General features: G+C 46.8%; 1 protein-coding gene across 3 annotated transcripts in view; it reads left to right on the forward strand.

Moving 5' to 3' along the window:
• Window positions 1-270: 270 nt before the first annotated feature.
• The window catches only part of ABCA2 (ATP binding cassette subfamily A member 2), a 108,914-nt gene continuing 90,393 nt past the window's right edge, over window positions 271-18,791 (forward strand). Inside the window, exons 1-2 of one of the 3 annotated variants that reach the window (XM_079961864.1) lie at window positions 271-382; window positions 620-892. In XM_079961864.1, the coding sequence (XP_079817990.1) occupies window positions 827-892 (66 nt within the window). In that variant the 5' untranslated portion in view covers window positions 271-382; window positions 620-826. Of the gene's footprint in view, window positions 893-16,480; window positions 16,592-18,791 lie in introns of those variants that run through there. The other 2 variants (XM_079961866.1, XM_079961865.1) reach the window with 2 other exon arrangements.

Below are 18,791 nucleotides of genomic sequence, written 5' to 3' on the forward strand. Positions count from 1 at the left end.
CAGATTAATTGTGACATATAATCTTTCAGGAGAGAGGGAGAAGCGGGCGGCGGAGCAGCGGGTATCTGCAGGAAATGCTTTTTAAACAGGGCTGCAGAGTGAGAGTCAATCTGTTCCTCTCCCGCCACCAGGTCTTTGTCGGGGCGGAGGGGGGTGACGCCGGCTAGTAATCCATTCGGTGATCCAGGAGCGCAAATCTTCCTTTATCCCTCCCCCGGAGTCCGTGCCCCCGCCCAGCTGAGCCGGAGCTGCTGCTGCCTCTTTAAGAGGCCGGGGCCTGGCGCTGGGATAGGGGCGGGCTAAGAGGCTTGCAAGGCAATGCAGCAACAGCAACAGCAGAAAACCGGAGACTGGCAGGCACAGGCAGGCAGATGTGTGCTCGGTAATGAAAAGGGGAGATAGCCAGGGGCCCCGCTTCCTTGCAAAGCGAAATGGACCGGCAGTTTCTCAATTGCATGTTAGCGGGGTCGTCTGTTTGGGTTGTTGTTGTTGTTGCTGCTGCTGCTGCCGCCTTGCACCGGGTTGCAAAAGGCTGATTCCCAGTCCTCCCAGCCCCGCTCCATTTTTTTAAAAAGGGTGCCTGATAATATCCGCTTTCCTTCCCACCCCTGATCTGCAGGAGACAAAGCCGAAAGCTCGCCAGGCCGCCGCTATTGCCGCTGAATCAAAAGCCGGCTTTTATTTCAATTTCGGGCGGGGGGAGCCGGGGAGCGACGGCTCAGAAGACCTCTCGGTAGGCCGGGCTGTGCCCCCAACTTCTCTCCCCACCGATTTGCCTCCGCTGCCCGCAATGCTTTGCAGCTGATGCCTCGCCGGAGCAGCCAAGATGGGGTTTTTGCACCAGTTGTATCTCTTGCTATGGAAGAATGTTACCCTCAAGCGACGGAGTCCGGTTAGTAGAGGGGGGGCCCGGGGGTTGTGCGGGTGGAGTTGGCTGAAATGTTTTCTTTTCTTTTGGGGGGGGGGGGGGGGAAGAGTTATCTTCAAAGACCTGGGACTCGAATGCTGGTGGGAGTGGGCGGGCAGGATTGGAACTCACCCCCCGCAACACCGTTCCTTTTATTTTTAAGCACCGGGGCTGCAAAGCCCCCGGAGGACCGGGCAGGCTGTGAGCACGTATGGTTTGCTTTTTTCTTTAAAAAAGACAATTTTCTACTGGGGTTAGGAAAGACCCTTCCCCTAAAAAAGCCACAACTCTATTAAGGCCGCAAGTGGGGTAATGGGGTGCTGAGAGAAAGCCACCCCTTCTGATTAGTCTGTGTTTGGGACAGGGGTTTCTCACCTTCCGCCCCCCCCCCGCCCCCCCAATTCTGGTTTGACTACAAGAAATGAAATTTGTAATGATGCTTCCATCTCCATGCTGCTTTAGATGCTCCTGTTTTAAAATGAGAGGGGGTGAAGTGATAAGGGAAGGACCCCCCCCTTAATTGGGAGGTGGTTAGGAGCTCAGTGCTGTTTTGGGTGTTCTGGGGGGGGGGGCTTCTTGCTTCCTCAATAGACCCTGCCTCCCCCCACTAATTTTTAGTTATTTCTTGCAGTTGTTGTGGATTAACCTGCAAAAGGTTGGTGAGGTTGAATCTTCCAGTTTCGGAATGTGGTCATTCAACATTGCATCCACATTTGGGGTGTGATTTCTCCTTGCTTCTCCCCCCCCCCCCACACACACTTTTCACCTCCTGAATGTGAGGCAGAAAGGTGAACAGGGCTGAAGAAAGCTTTTCCTTGCACCACACATTGTTAACCTGTGGAACAGCTTGCCCCATCGTGCTTACGTGGCTCAAAAGAAGGGATAGATGGGGTTATTTTGGGGAGGGGTATCTACTAACTGCACAGTTCAAAATGTATCTCTCTTAAAATATTTGTGGGTTAAAAAAAAAAAACATCGTATCCAACCATTTTTACCCCACTCTCCTATGTAAAAGGTATGAGAACCATTTAATGGGTGCATTCCAGTTACTTAGCTCAGTTGGTTAGAGCTTGGTGCTGATGATGCCAAGGTTGTAGGTTCGATCCTCATTTGGGAAAGCTGCATATTCCTGCATTACGGGGTTGGACTATATGATCCTCGGCATCCCTTCCAACTCTAGGATTCTGCTTATTTTTTGGGCAGTGCCACCCCCTGTGTGTGTGGCAAGAATAAGTTTTAATTTTTTAGGAAGGCTGTAGGGCTGCCCTATAACATTTTGCCTCCTTAAAGAGTCTGGCAGTGTCTGAATGGGGCTCTTTGGGTCCCTCATATTGTCTTGAAGAATACTGGGGTGCACCATTCAGATAGCTTCACTGACACCTTTAAAAGTTGGGTCATTTTAGGAGGATGGAGGCTAAGGTGAGATTTAAATCCAGTTTCCCCCCTGGACTGGGTCTATATTTAGACTCGCTGGCATGCAGAACTCATTGCCACAGGAATTCTTGATTGCTTGTAAAATTCATGTGTCTCTTTAAATAAAGGTTAAAAGGAATAGTCATATCAGCAGCCGCTGGTTATGGTAACCTTCCAGCCTCCTTTACCAGAGAGAGTAAATTTTCTAGTTACTAGTTGCTGGGCATCAACAGCAGCATGGGATGGATATTCCCATCATGCTTTGCTTGTGAGCCTCCCTGGGACATTTGATTGGCCAGTGTCTGTTGGCAGAATACCGATCAGATGGACTGCTGATCTGGCTTAAGAGTGCCTTTTTTTAATGAGGGATATATAATTCTCCCTCTTTCGTTTACAACTCAGAGTTGCCTGGCCTTCTAAAAATAAAAAATATAAAAATATGGAGGCATAGGTTCTGTGGTTTCCTTTCCAAAAGTGAAGCACAACCAGCCCAGATCCCAGGCAGTTGCCCTGTCCCTAGACAGAGCAGGATAGCGCAAGGCTATGGAAATTTTCCTGTGGCACGCCATGGCCGCCTTGGTTGAGATTTTGGCTGCGATCTGTTTCCCTCCCTCTGACGGCACAGCGGCCTGGTGGCTGCTTGGCCTCCAAAGCCTGGCAGGTGGTCTATTTATAAACAATATAGGATAAAGAGTGGGGGCAGGGAGGCTGCTAGCACCCATCCATCCATCCCAGTCTCTGCTGTGGGCACCACCTTTGCAAAAAAGCTCCTGCAGCTCTCACCTGTGCATAGCCATGGTCCAGGTGTGCCCCTCCTCAGATTTATCAACAACCTCTTCCATATGTTGTTTGGAGAGAAATACTTTCTGTTGCTGCACAGATCGGGCTGGCCGTGACCAGCTGCGGGTCCCTGCTCTGGGGTTCCTCTTAACTGCCTCATCTCCCACGTGCCACCTGCCCAAGCAGCCAGGTCTCATTGCTCCGCCGCTCCCCCCCCCCCAAATTCCCTGACTGTGACAATCTTATGTGGGTCAGGTCTGTCTCCCTCCCTCCCTTTCCATTTATTTTTTAAAGTCTCTTCTTTCCCTACTTGTCAAACCATCCAGTGCAGCTTTGCTTGATGTTAGATATGAGAAAGATTGAGAGAGAGGTATGAAATGATTGGGGCTTTATCCTGACCCTTGCTAGATTCCTCCTTCCTTTCGCCCCCACGCCGCCAAGTGTATGGATTCACAATACTTTAGCCGGCAACCAGATTTGCTGGAAGGCTGTTTTGTTGATACCTCTGAGTTGGCGCCACCAATGCCTTTTAAAGGGGCTGGAATTGTCTGAAGAGTTTTTGACCTTTCATTTCATCCAAAGTATGGGGGTCTCAGGGGTTAGGAAGAAGAGCTCTCTGCATCTGCACTGGGCACTCGAATAACAGGGCAGGGCTCAGGTGTTGGCCTTTCTTCCCGTGGTTTCTACCTGCGTCCTGTATGAGTCTGGGGTATTGCCACATTTCCTAGTTCAGCTCTCTTGTCACTGCGCTGGAATCCTCTGCTGAAGCAAGGCAGCAAGGGGCATTGATTTTCCTTTCTTCCCTTTAATATATGTGCATTCTAATGAAGGACTTTTGCAGGATGAACCCAGATCTTCCTAGGTAGCCAGTGTAATATTTTGCTTCTGGGGTGATTAACTCTGCAGAGAGCTTGTTAACAAAACAAAAGTAGACTGGGGCCAGGCCCTCAGGGTTGGAATCTGTTTCTGGGGGCTGGATGGTACAGAGAAAGTACCTCTGAGCATGTTCTGAGTACCTTGGTTTTGTCGCTGAATAACTCCACACAGCTAGAATGTGGAAATGGTGCTTGTGAGTCTGACTGCGGCTTCCAGGAGGGTTTGATCATAGAATTGTAGAGTTGGAAGGGACCATGAGGGCAATCTAGACCAACCCACAACAATGCAGGAATCTTTTTGTCCCATGTGGGGCTCAAACCCACAACCCTGATACTAAGTCTCATGCTCCGCTGACTGAACTATTCCCATAATTTATTCTCTTGGAATAAACCAGTGGTCATAATTGCCCAGTGATGTTCAAGCTTGCCCATGTTGTTAGATAAAGAGGCATTATCACCGAAAGAGGTTCAATTTCTGCTTCAGCTAAGAATACATGGTGGCCTTGTTGCCCAGAGATCTGATTTCTTATGATTTTTGACTTCTTCATAAATGATCCAGAGTTAGGGGTGAGCAGTGCAGTGGCCAGGTTTCCTGGTGGTACCAAATAGTTCGTGGTGGTTAAAGCAAAAAGGATTTGTGAGGTGGTCTTATCTCTCCAAACTGGGTGAATGAGTCGTAGAATGGCAAATGCAATTCATTGTAAGCAAGTGTAAAGTTATGCACATTAAGACACACAAAAAATCCCTAATTTCACTTACACACTTGTGGGGTCTGAACTGGTGGTGACTGACCAGGAACGAGACCTGCCAGTATCAGAATTATATAAATCTAAATAATTGCACTTGGAATGCTGCATACAGTTCTGGTTGCCCTGCATCAAAAATGAGATTGTAGGAAAGAGCGAGCAAAATTATTCAGGGGGAATGTTTGACGCTTTTCGGTTTAGGTGTTGGGTGTAGAATGTTGAGTAAGCCTGCGGTGGAAGGTTGGAGGTGCATGATGTAAGTAAAACGATGCATTGTGTGGAGAAAGCCAAGAGGGATAATATTAAAACCTAGCTGGGGCATCAATGAAATCAGTTAGCAGTCAATTCAGGACAGGTGAGAGGAAGTTCCTCTTCACACAACACATAACTACAACTACAAGTAGAATGTGAAGATGCCCTTTTGCCCACGTTGTGTGTTTTTGTGTGTGTGGCAAGGTGTATTTACCAGCAGTGTAGAAATTGAGCCTTCCTGTGCAACACATTGCCTTTGTGGGTGCAATGGCGGCCTACTGCTATATTGGGTTTTCTGCCTATTGGTAGGTTTTTATTCTGTTTGCTGACTTGGTGCGTTATTGCATTCGCGAGACGTGGTGCGCTCTCCTTCCGTGGAGGTTTTTAAGCAGAGGTTGGATGGCCACCTGCCATGCAAGATCTAGTTGAGATTTCTGCATTGCAGGGGGTTGGAACTGATGACCCTCAGGGTACCTTCCAACTCTACAGTTCTGTGGTTCTGTTCTTCCTCCTGCGGTTTCCAGGAACTGGCATTCAGAAGCGCTACTGCAGGGGTCAGCAAACTTTTCCAGCAGGGGGGCGGTCCACTGTCCCTCAGACCTTGTGGAGGGCCGGACTATATTTGGGGGGGGGGATGAAGGAATTCCTATGCCCCACAAATAACCCAGAGGTGCATTTTAAATAAAAGGACACATTCCACTCATGTAAAAACACACTGATCATCTGCAGGCTGGATTTAGAAGGCAGTTGGGCCGGATCTGGCCACCGGGCCTTAGGTTGCCTACCCATGTGCTACTGCCTCTGACTTCAGAGGCAGAGCACAGCTATTGTGGCTAGAAGCCATGGCTAGCCTTCTCAGTGAAATTGTGCAATCCTCTCTTACAACCATCTGAATTGGTGGCCTTCACTGCTTCCTGTGGGAGTTCCATCGTTTAACTATGTGCTGCGTAAAGAAGTCCTTTCTTTTGCCTGTCCAAGATTCAGTTGCTTCATTGGATGTCCCTGAGTTCCAGCGTTAGGAGAGATGGACAAAAACTCCTTTCTAGCTCCCCACTTTTTCATACGAATGCTTATCTGTATTCATCTCTCTCGTGCTTTCTGCACCTGGCTTTGCTTTTTTTATTTTCCCTTAGCTAAAAAGGCCCAAATTTTGTAACCTTTCCTCATCGGGGAGTTATTTCTGCCCCTCATATCATTTGGGCTGCCCTTTTCTGCACCTTTTCCAGCTCTATGATGTCTACAAATCCAGCTAATTGTGTGTGTTTGCAGTTTGGCTTAGGTGCTAATTAATTTCTGTGTGAGATATTTTTGCTGGTAAACGTGTGGTGGAGTTAGCATTGCAGGGTTGGGCACTAGCCAAGTAACAGCTACACCCCAGCAGGGGGGCCTTTTTTTGCAAGAGTCCCTGGGATCTGCTTCAAAGAGCGCATTGACCCCCTGAGAGACAACACTGACCCCCAGGGAGTGGGACCTCTCGCAGGGGTCCTCCAAGCATGAGTGAACAGTGTTATGCAGCAGCAAAAAAAGCCAGTGCTATTCTAGGCAGCATCAATAGAAGTCTAGCACCCAGGACAAGGGAAGTAATAGCGCTGCTCTATTCTGCCTTGGCCGGATCACACCTGGAGTTCTGTGTCCAGTTCTGGGTGCCACAGTTTAAGAAGGATATTGACAAGCTGCCAGAGGAGGGAGGCCAGGATAACCCAAGGGTCTGGAAACCAAGCCTTAAGAGCCACGGTTGAGGGAGTTGGATTTTGTTTAGCCTGGAGAAGAGGAGACGGAGAGGCGAGGGGATAGCCATCTTCAAATACCTGAAGGACTTGTCACATAGATGATGGAGCAAGCCTGTTTTCTTTTGCTACAGAGGGTATGATCTGAACCAGTGGATTCAAGTTAGAAGAAAGGCAATTCCGGTTAAACAGTAGGAAGAACCTTACTACAGCAAGAGCTGTTTGACTGTGGGCTCCCTTGGAAGCTAGTGGCCTCGTCAGTGATTCTTTGGCTGTGAATTATTGCATTGCAAGGGGTTGGGCTAGATGACTCTGTGGGTGCCGTCCAACTCTACACGACTGTATGGAATGCTGGAGCCGCCACTGGAAAGGAGCCAGTATGCCCTGAGAGCAGGTGAATGTAATGGGGCCCCTCCCGAGAGAGTGCCTGGTTGCAGCAGGGGGAGTCCAGCCTGAGCTTCTGATGCCTTTTGAAGGGAGCACCTAGGGCCTTGCCCAGCCTGGCCCTGCATCCCAGAGGTGAGATGGCTGTGACCTTGCTGTGCTGTCACTGTTTGTGCTGCCTCCTCTCCCAGAAGGACCCTGGGGCTCACTCCACAGTGAATTCAGCCACGCATCCTACTGCGACAGCCGTGTCCTCTCTCTCTCCTCCAGCACCGAGGTGCAGCACTGAATCCATCAGGACAGGACAGGCTGTAGCAGCAACAGCCAGGCCACACAGCAGCTTCAGCTTGGAGACTTTTCAGGGGTTTCTTTATACTTGAGAAATCAAGGAGTCAGGACGCCTGATTTAAGTGCAAGAAGAGGCTGTAGTGGTAGCAGCAGTAATGGAATAATATTTTTTAAAAGAATTTTTATATTGCTGTTTCAGAAAATACCAAAGAAGTTTACATTAGAGCAGCAACAAAATTCAAATAAAAGCAAAAGCTCTTAATAACACCAAGGGCGATGGCAGAGGTTGGGTGGCCATCTGCAAGGGATTCTTCAGTTGTGGTTTCTGCATTGCAGGGGGTTGGGCTAGATGACCCTTTGAGTCCCTTCCAACGCTATGATTCTGTGATTTTAGGAGCCTGCAGGAGTGGGTCAAGGGGAAGAATGCTGGTTGAATAGAGGAGATTTTAGTGAGTGGCTAAACACCCAGCTGATGGTGCTAGCTGAATCCCAGTACGGAGTATGTTCTGTGTGGCAGGGGCCACGAAAGACAAGGCCCTTCTCCAGCTTCCCACCCAGTGGACACCTGCTTAGGCGCAGTCAGGGAGGGCACCTGCAGACTGTAGTGGATAATTTAGTCTTCCCCTGTCTCACTGCTCCTACTCTCTAGAAGTTCACAGCATCATGCAGAAAAGCAGGGAGATGCTGAGAGGTGTCCCTGGAGACCAGAGAGCGACTAGAGGCTCAGGGAGCTAAGTGGGGCTACGATGAGTTTGGTCTGGAGGCTGTAGCATCTGGTACAAAATACAGAGGCAAGGTTGATTGTGGGGCCCTACTATCACCAGCATAATAAACCATTGCTTGTAGATTTTCAATGGCTGCCAGTGTGCAACCGGGCCAAGTTCAAGGTGTTGTTACTAACATACAAGGCCCTAAACAACTCAGGTTGCTTGAGAGAGAGCCTTCTCCCTTTATGCACCCAGTGAATGGCTGTGGTCTGTGGGAGAGTTTCTCCTGCAAGCTCCAAAGACCTCAGGAGCCAACTCTGCAGTAACTCGGAGCAGGGCTTTTAGTGTGGCTGCCCCTGTCCTGTGGAATGGCATTCCTGTTTGAGATACTGCAGGTGCCCACTATCTGCACTCGCGAGAAGAAGTGGGACAGATTTTTGCCCCATCAGGTTTTCATCCCAGCTGCATGAATGGGTCTTCACCATGAGTGTCCTCTGGTTATGGTTTTAGCCTTGGTTGAAATGTATTTGTTCTTGTGTTTTTAACTGTTTTTAATAATCCCATGTGTTAATTCAGGCATGTCCTAATCCGGCCCGCCAGTCGATTTAATCTAGCCCCCGTGGCAGTCTACCTCCTGGGGTAAAATCCTAAAAAAAGCTTAAGAACTTTGGTCGGCCCTCATGCATGTTCACTTCATCAAATCTGGCCCCCTTTGAAAAAAGTTTGGGCACCCCTGTGTTAATTACATTGAGAAGTTTAGAAAGCCATTATTAAATTAATTGTAATAATAGCTTTTAACAGGAGCTACAAGGAATGGCAAATGTGCCTTCCTGACTCTTAAAATCCCTTTCTCTCCGTAAAAATAGTTATCAGCTATATCCCTGACCTTGCCAATGGCCCCCCACACTCCCACTTTTAAAGTGGGGGGCGGCACTATGAAAAGATACGTATTGCAAACTCTAAGCACTTCTGGGCACCACAGTTCAAGAAGGACACTGACAAACTGGAACGTGTCCGGAGGAGGGCAACCAAAATGGTCAAAGGCCTGGAAACGATGCCTTATGATGGAGAAGAGGAGGTTAAGGGGTGATATGATAGCCATGTTCAAATATATAAAAGGATGTCACATAGAGGAGGGAGAAAGGTTGTTTTCTGCTGCTCCAGGGAAGCGGACACGGAGCAATGGATCCAAACGACAAGAAAGAAGATTCCACCTAAACATTAGGAAGAACTTCCTGACAGTAAGAGCTGTTCGACAGTGGAATTTGCTGCCAAGGAGTGTGGTGGAGTCTCCTTCTTTGGAGGTCTTTAAGCAGAGGCTTGACAACCATATGTCAGGAGTGCTCTGATGGTGTTTCCTGCTTGGCAGGGGCTTGGACTCGATGGCCCTTGTGGTCTCTTCCAACTCTATGATTCTATGATTCTATAAGATTAAGGAGTTTCTGCACCATCTGCTTTTGACTTTGATAGGGGAAGCTGAGAGCAGGGTCTTGGTACAAGCAGCCCCTCCACTCCACTCAGTGTTCTCCTCCTTCTTCTTCTGTTCTTACAAAGCCTGTTTTTATTCCAATAGCCAGAATTTGGTAAGCTGGTGCTAGATGTTTAATAAGCTTGCGACCCAGGACCATGACACAGATTGGTTTTGAAAAAATTTTAGATGAAAAAATAGGTTGAATTTTGGGGAAGGGGATAAAGCCAAGATCTGGCTAGCAGAGCTTACTCTGATGAGATGCCAAGAGGATTTTCTGGACCCAGTATGCTGTATGTGGTGGATTGGGCCCCCTGCCCCGCAGTCACTCTTTTAGCCAGAACTACTAGATACGTCTACAGAGTTCCTCTGGGCAATCCAGAGGTCTCAGTGGGCATCACTTTTCATTTGCAATGCATCTAGTTACCCTGGAAGCATCTCACAGATGCCCACCCAACCTCTGTTCAAAAGCTTCTAATGAGGGAGAGTTCACCACCTTCAAAGCACCAGAAAGTTCTTTCTAACATTTAGTCAGAATCTCTTTTCTTGTAATTTGAATCCATTGGTTCGGGTCATACCCACCAGAGCAGCAGGAAACTAGCTTTCTCCATCTTCCATGTGACAACCCTTCAGATATTTGGAAATGGCTAGCATATCACCTCTCAGTCTCCCGTTTTCCTGGCTAAACAGACCCAGCTGCCTTGACTGTTTCTCTTAAGACTTTGTCTCCAGACCCTTGATCATCTTGGTTTCCTTCCTCTGCACACCTTCCAGCTTGTCAATATCCTCCTTAAACTGTGGTGCTCAGAACCAGACACAGGACTGCAGGTGGGCCTGACCAAGGTGGAAGAAGGTGATACTATTTCTTACCTTGAAAGTATTTGCTTCCTACCTGAACGTACTTAAGGATTAAACCTGGGGTTCTTTGCATGCAAATTGTATGCTCTTACAATGCACTTTGGCCCTTGCACGTCCATGTATGTTATGTGTTGCTGTTTTGCATGCAACCTCTGAAAAGTGCCCTAGAAATAAATAGCAAAGATGGTAGAGATTTGAAAGTATTCACCAGCTTGAAATGAGTCCCTTTGTTTGGTTATTGTTTTTATGAAGGTGTGTGTGCGGGTGTTTGCTAAAGTTGGCTTGGCAGCAAGGACAAAAGAGGATTTGTTTTTACTTGAGGCAGCAGTAACTGCAGCAATGGGTCCTGCCCAGTTCTGCCAGGGCAGCTCGTGTGGGTTGTTGAAGGCACACTGTGTGTTTGTTCCGTGGGCTATCTTCCCAGTCAGAAAGCCGAAAGCATGAGGTTTTGAAGCCATTAAGTGGAGTTCCTCTGTGTGGTCGCTGCCTGGTGAATTGTTATTTATTTAAGGGGTGTTCGAAATTAGCCAGCGCCAGGTGCATTTGCGACAAAGTGAAGATGCCTGGGTGTCAGGATGGTGCCTGACATCTCCACCATCTGGGGATCATTGGATCCGGAGTGTTTCCAAACACTAGCGACACATGCTGTAGAATTCTATCAGTTCTGTTTTATCTGCACAATCAGAATGAATTTTTGGAACCAAAATGCTTTTTCCGTGCAGCCTGAGCAGGAGCAATCACCATTAAGAAAAAGAGGTCGAAATAGGCCAATATATATGCAGACTGGCTCTGGATCAAGTGACTTTAAGTTCTCAAAGTTCTCAGCCTAGCTCAAGCTTGTCATCTGAACTAGCCAAGTGTTTAACTCAGTACACCGAGCATCAGAAACAGCTCTCTGCCCTGAGGAGCATCCAATCTAAGCTCTGGTTTGAGGTGGGGGCGGGTGGGGCAAGTGCAAATTCGTGTTTCATCTGAGGGTGATGAATATGGGGTTAATTCATTGGTCCCCTAACTTTTTCAGGCCATCAGCCTCTCGGTTCCATGAACTCATCCCTAATGTCCCCTACTTTATAAAAAGCGTTGTTCAGAATACAGTCGTACATTGGTTGACGAACACCTAGTGACTCAAACGTTTTGCCTCCTGAACGCCGCAAACCCAGAAATGAATGTTCCAGTTTGCGAACTTTCTTTGGAACCCGAACGTCTGACACGTTGGTTTCCAAACGTTTTGGAACTTGAACGGACTTCCGGAACAGATTCCGTTCGACTTCCGAGGTACAACCTTGCCTCTTAGCCCCCCCCCCCACCCGCAATTATTCCCCTGCCCACTTTGGAAAGCACTGGATTAACATATGTACAGTAACTGTCTTTAACCAGATCAAGCCAATTCACTTCTTTAGCCTGGTATTTTGTACCCTGACTGGCTGTGACATTCCAGGACGACAGGCAGAGAAGGGTCTATTCCTCCCCCACAATCTTTTTACCTGGAGTTGCCAGGAATTGAAACAGGGACCGTCTGCTTGCACAACAGGTGCTTTGCCTCTGAGCTACAAGCCAACTTCCTTACGACCACATTTAAAAGGTGGGGGGTTCTGAAGCAGGAGAAACAGTGGCAAACCATTTCTGGTCAGTGCACAACTGGGGCAGATCGCTGGTTCATTCTCTCTCTCTTTCCCCCTGCAACCCGCTTCCCCAATTGCAGGAGCAAGTCACACCAGCGCTGGGCCCTATTGCCATCTGAATGGTTTGACTTCCCTTGCTGGTAATGAACCAGAAGGTTGAAGGCAGTTTTAAAAACAAACAAAGGAATTTATTCATAACTCTTGGAGAGTTGATTGTGACGATACTTGGTCCCTGTGAAATAGAGGCACTGATTTCTGTGTGGCATACGTGTGCGGTGTCACACATGCAACATGTGTGATGTCTCACACATCAGAAGGAGGTTGTGAGGCCCAACAAGTCCCTCTGCTGCAGTGGGAAGGCCCGACAGGACCCGGCACCTCAAAATTTGGGGTGGTCTCAGCCCTGTCCCCACATACTGGGGGGACAGATGGACTGAGCTGTCCTCAGCCCCATAGAGTTGTCCTGTATGCTGTGAAATGTCCTTAGGGCTCCAACTGAACTTGCTTTATTAAATTGCTAGTGACACCCTTCTTGAGTTCAGCTGAAGTTGGTAGTCAGATGGGTTAGAGAACATTTCCTTAATGGTTTTGAAGACTGGAAAGCAGTGCACAGGGCTGACTTGTGGGCTCTGGAGCAGGGGAAGCTGCCTTATACCAAGTCTGACCAATAGTTTACAGTGTGCACCGACTGCCAGTGATTCTTAAAAGGTTTCAGGCAGGGTTCTCTCCCAGCCTGGAAATGACTGGGGTTGAAGCTGTAACCTCCTGCATGGAAAGCAAATGTTCTACCACTGTACCACCGAGCTGCAGCTCAGGTTTTGGGTTACTGGGCAGGCAGCTGGAGGCGCTGTTTTGGAAGAGAAAATCCTTAAGCTGCATTTCCCCACCGGGGTCTACTCCTCACAAAACTTTTGTTTAGGCTGAATTATTCTTGAGACATGCAGCAGCAGCACCACCACATACACAAGAATCCTTGCATGTAGAAAATTAGCCTTTAAGAGGAAATGGATTGCGTCCAGTGTTAGTCCTCCGAGTAGACCCATTGGAGTTTATGGATGTGACTAACCGAGGTTCATTAATTTCAGTGGTTCTACTCTGAGTCGAGAACTTAGTTGGAGACAACGGAATGTTTTTGTTATTTTTTATGTATATGAAGAATTATTTAGTTGTGTGAACCCCCACCTAAGAACACAGCCTGGCTGAATCAAGCCAAAAGGGGTCTATCTAGATGAGTATCTTGTTCCCTCAGTGGCTAACCAGCTGTCCCAATGGCAAGCCCACAAGCAGGACCTGAGTGGGACAACAGTGCACTTCCCACTGATGTCCATTCCCCGTCTGCAGCCTGAAATTGCGCGACTCAGGCCACATTCACACCATGTACATAATTCACTATGTTGCCCCTTTAAACAGCCATGGCTTCTCCCAAAGAATTCTGGGAGCTGTAGTTTGTTGAGAGTGCTGAGAGTTCTGGGGCGACACCTGTTCTGTTCCCAGAACTACACTTTCAAAGTTACCCATGAAGAGAGATTGATTGTTACACTATTCTTCCAAACTGGAGTCACCAAACAACTCTCAGCACCCTTAACAAACTGCAGTTCCCATAATTCTTTGGGAGAAACCATGGCTGTTTAAAGTGGTATCATAATGCTTTGTGAATGTGGTCCCAGAGGGGGAGTATAGTCGACTGAGTGCTGCTCATTGAAATTTAATGGATCTAAGTTGGCCATGCCCATTACGCAAGAGGTTTGCTCTTGAGTAGGACTCGCACTGTTTGAGCCAACCGCTTTCTGCTTTCGCACAAAAGAGCCATTAACTTTTATTACCGTATTGGCCCGAATATAAGTTGCACCTTTAAAATTGTGGGGGCGGGGGGGAGAAAAAAATACCCAAACTCCTGGTGCTGTTTGCCCCATACTCCTAGCTGCATACTGTAAGGTTGCGAATATAAGCTGCATTTTAACTTTCCATGGTCGGAATCTGGGGGGAAAGTGAGGCTATAAGCCAGGCCAATACAGTACTTTAAAAACCCGAACTGTTTCTAGGTCGGGGTTCCAGCTAAAAGGCATTGAACACCTGACTTGTTCAGAGGAACAGGTGGCCTAGGGTGGGCACCACTCTCCCCATGCTGTTCCCATGGAGATGTGAGAGGGAGTTTTGAAAAAAACTGTCACTTAGTAGACGTCCATCTCTTCTCCTCCTCCCATCTGTGTGGGAGCTTTGAAACCATTTCCGCACCTCACAACAAAAGTGGAACAGGTGCCGACTCTGGGCGTTGGTTGAGGGAGCAAAGGTGATGTTGTTTTGATAGGAGGGGGTTTTCCCTGGGCGTGAACTGGCTTAGGAACAAGGAAGGGAATGTTTATCACAGCCCTGTCTGCAAGCAAAACGGGGTGAAAAGGCATGCTCATATTGCAAAAGGGCGACCTTTCTCCGAGTAGAGGTGACATATTGAAAATCAGGCCTTTGCCTTTGCCATGCATGTAACATCCACTAGAAAATACTTAAACGGAAACAAAAACCACTCAGCTGGATGAGACCAGCATATCTTGTTTCTCACTGCTATGAACTTTGAACCTCTGGGGAGCCCAGAAGCAGAGCAAAAAGGCATGGTCTCTTTTCTTGCTGTTACCCCTTCTGCACCTGGCATTCTGAAGTAGACCACCTCTGAACCTGGAAGTCTCATTTTCTCATAACAGCTATTTTCTTGTCTGTATCATTCTTTATTGAATTTATATCTCACCTTTGCTCCTCTTGAAGGCACACAACTATTACAAAGCAAAGACAAAGCAAAATCATTCTAAAACAGATCAAGAGGTTCTAAAAACAGTTACAGATATCAGGGTTGGCTGGAACACGCTTTTTCAGCTACCAAATGCCTGGGAGTCTTTTTAACACTCTACTCCTGGAAGTTAATAATGATGGGGACAGACACGCAGACCTCACTAGGGGAGGGCATTCCACAACTAGGGAGCCACCACTGAACAGGCCCTGCCATGGGTCAGTGACAACCTGGCAGCCTCCAGTGGTACCTCCACCAAAAAGCCTCATCTGCTGATTGAAGGGTCCAAGGCGGTTGGTATTGAGAAAAGTGCTCTTTTAGGTATCGCTACAGATAAAGACTTCCTCCTCGGTTTGAATGTGTCCTGCTCCTTTGCCAAAGCAGTGTGTTCCGTAAGAACTGGAAAGGCCTCTCTCTTGGTTTGCCCTAAATCTACTGCAGGTAAATCTTGCTGGTGCTGAGCCACTAGTTACAGTATTGCAAGTTTCCCCAGGTGGATCTGTCTGGCCCTTGATGGGGGACGAATGCAGAGCTAGATGAGCTTTTGCTTTAATTCCAGTGAATTACAGTACTACTATTATTATTTAACCACAGAGCCACCCTACCTCCTGTAGCCTCAGAAGGGGAGGGGGAGGCAGAGGAAATACCGCAAATCCTGCTATTTTCCTCCCCACCTTTCATTTTTTGTTTTGTCTTCAGAAATAGAATCCTGTCTAGAAGGGTTTCATCCTGCACCCACCTATAGGGTTGACAACTTTTTACTGGCCACTGCTCCTGTGTAGTTAAACAGCACCACCATCTACAGCCATTATCCAGGCATGGTGGCATCTCTCTATGTGCCAAGAACAGCTTCACCTGAATTTGCACAATTCAAGCAGCTGTTGCAGGCACAAGAACAAGCCTGGTCAGTAAATCTTTTGGCTGGTTGACAACCGTGCCCACCTCTCTTCTCTGCCCTCCTTTTTTGCCTTACAGATTTTTTTCTTAGTCGTAATACCAACTTGACACACCATGTGACTTTGTGCGTGTGTGTGGTTGTGTTGTTGGTGATGAGTGTTGTGTGCTTGTGTGCTGCTTGCAATTCTAAACCGGATTCTGTTGCTATGGAAACGCAGCAAAGAATATCTTCTTTATAAGGCTGGGGCTTGTTTTGCAGTGGGAGCCAGCAAGAAAAAGGGCTGGGGGGGGTGGGGAGAGACTGGTGGGATGGGGAAGAAAACAGGGTCAAGAGTTGCTGTGACCTGAAACAGACACTTTTTTTGTCTGGAAGGTGTATTTGTGTCCATTCCCTGCCAAAACAGTTTCACTTGAACATAGACAGCAATTATCAAAGTTAATCAATAAGATGATGGAAAATTCTTAGCTTTGGGTTTATGCAAAGCTCTACTTTTTCACATTTAAAAAAAAAAAATATGAAAAAGTTTCCATTCTCCCTCCCCCCTGGTTTGGTCCTTGTAGTGCAGTTTATTTTGGGGGAGGGGGTCAAAGAAGCCCAATTCCAAACAAACAAACAAACCCCCAACCAGACAAAGATCCCAAACACATCTAAATTCCAAAAACACACCTTATGTGTTTGTTTTTAGAAGTAAAATATTTATGGAAAGAACTGCACAATGTGGTGTTTTTCTTTTGTTAAAGCAGCCTTTATGAAAACTTGACACACATTTTGAGGTTGGCCTACTTGTTCTCTCTTTTGGTGCAGTGAAATGGCCTTTGTGGAGAACTGACATGTTTTCAAACATGGGTCCTAAATTGGCGATCTTTCCATGTAGATTTATGGAGTGGGTGGGTATTTGTACATATGCGTGTATCCACAAGTCCAGTTTTACCACATGGCTTTTGAAGGCTGGATTTGCCTCAAGGTTGGGAATGTGGTTGGGAACGATTGCTCCTCTTCACAGTTTTTTTTCTTCTCCCCATCAATGGTTGTGATAAGCCAGTCCTCAGGCATCCATTTTAAGGTGTAAAAATCATGTGAAATTAAACACATTCATGAGCTGCGACACGGTTTCCACATCCTGTGGAAATATTGCCTTGTGGTTTCTTCAATGTTTTAGTTGCCATTTCAAAAATTGTACCTGAATCCTCCGCATTAAGAATGCCACAGATTTAAAACTGATTTAATAGTCATTTCTTCTTCTTTGAGAACTGTATCTTTGGGGGGGGGGAGAGATTTCTGCCAGAAGAGTCTCATCAGCCTCATCACGAGGGTTGCCTTTTACATTCCCAGAATCCTTTGGGGTGGAAGCCATGTTTTCCTCCCTCTTTTTATTTGTTTGACACATAGAGACATTGCTTTATGAGGGGTCCCATAAATATGAAAAGTGCCATTGGAGCTGGCAAGGCATCTTTTGTGAACATTTTGGCAACTTGTTTTTCACTGCCCATGGCAGCCATTTCGTGCTGGCACCCACACCACTTTTATCAATACATGAGTACTGGCATCTCAAACCCCCACCCCCCAAAAAAGCATAGGGAGCCTAGTATAAAAAGTACCAGCTGCACATAACTCTTTACTCATAACCACTACTTGTATTTTAATAGATTTGTTTGTGCCTAGTGCTTTGCCAGCAGAATTTTATCATGTGCTCGTTAAAGGGTTGACATAGTAAAAGCGGGAAATGCTGTATCAATATATTTAGTTATATATGGACGGGGTCAGATAATAAAGTTGTGAAGAAGACAAAAATGATATTGGACAATGTGAACCATAAATAGCTTTCTGTATAAACTGTTACTTCATATAAACATTGTTTAAATTGCTCATGCATCTGTGCTTAACAAATCTCCCCGTAGTCGTTAGATCCAGCAAATTGTTAAACTTAAATCTATATTTTTCTTTTCTTCCTGTATTTGGGGGGTGGGGATAAGAGATAAAAGCTTAAATTGTTTTAATTGTCTAGATGTGTTAAAATTTTCCTTCTCTGAATCTCAGATAAATTATGTCACTCCTAATCACTTCATTTCTCTTTTCACTTCCATGTAACAGGAATTTTTCAAGTACTGAGTTGATATTATTAAATGCTCAGCTTGGTTATCTCTGTTCCTTGCTAGGATGTTGCAAGGAATAGAGATATGTGATATGAGGCCATGATTATCCCCATATCACAGCTGAAGCTGACCCAAGAGGGGTTTGTGCCAGCAAACACACAGATTCAAGGCCTTTGCAGGTCATACTGCTTTGCAACTCCAGCTCTGGGGAAGCAGATCAAACCTTGCTTGCCACGTTGCAGTATATGGCAGATGACCCCATGGGGACTGTAACTACGTACACTCTGGGAAGTGTGCAGTTGGTTTGTTGATTTTGTTTATACCCCACCTTTTTCCAAGAACCAGGTCTCAAGGAGGCTTACAAAGAATTAAAACGAGCATGGCTAAAACGCAGAAACATATAAAATATGGTTGTTTAAAAGTAATTAAGCTACAGTGGAATTAACATATAATGTAAAGCCTTCTCCCACAAATATATTAAAATACAGATAATAAAAACAAGTGGTGGACATTGCTTTACTGACCATCTGCAACAACCAACATAATCCCCTCCAGATGAATGTTTATTTATTATTTATTCATTGCATTTATAACCCCCCTCTTTCTCCAAGGAGCTCAAGTTGGCGTACATGGTCCTTCCCCTCCTTGTTTAATCCCCCAACAACCCTGTGAGGTGAGTTAGACTGAGAGGTGGTGGCCAGCCCAAGGCTACCCAGTCAGCTTCATGGCTGAGTGGGGATTTGAACCCTGGCCTCTCCCAGGCCCTATTCCAACACTCTTAACAACTACACCACACTGGGCTACAACTCCCATTAACCCCAGCCATTATGATCAATGGTTGGGGGGGGGGGAGTTGTAGACCACTGAAACTTTCTCTGTCCTTCCAATATCATTTCCGTGTCCAGATTATGGTTCCTTGTGGGCGTGTTGCTGGGTGCTTTCAAGACATGGGAGCAACATGCCTGTGGCGTATTCTAGTTTATATGAGAAGGTG

Source organism: Podarcis cretensis (assembly GCF_951804945.1).
Source record: "Podarcis cretensis genome assembly, chromosome: Z".
NCBI lineage: Eukaryota > Metazoa > Chordata > Lepidosauria > Squamata > Lacertidae > Podarcis > Podarcis cretensis.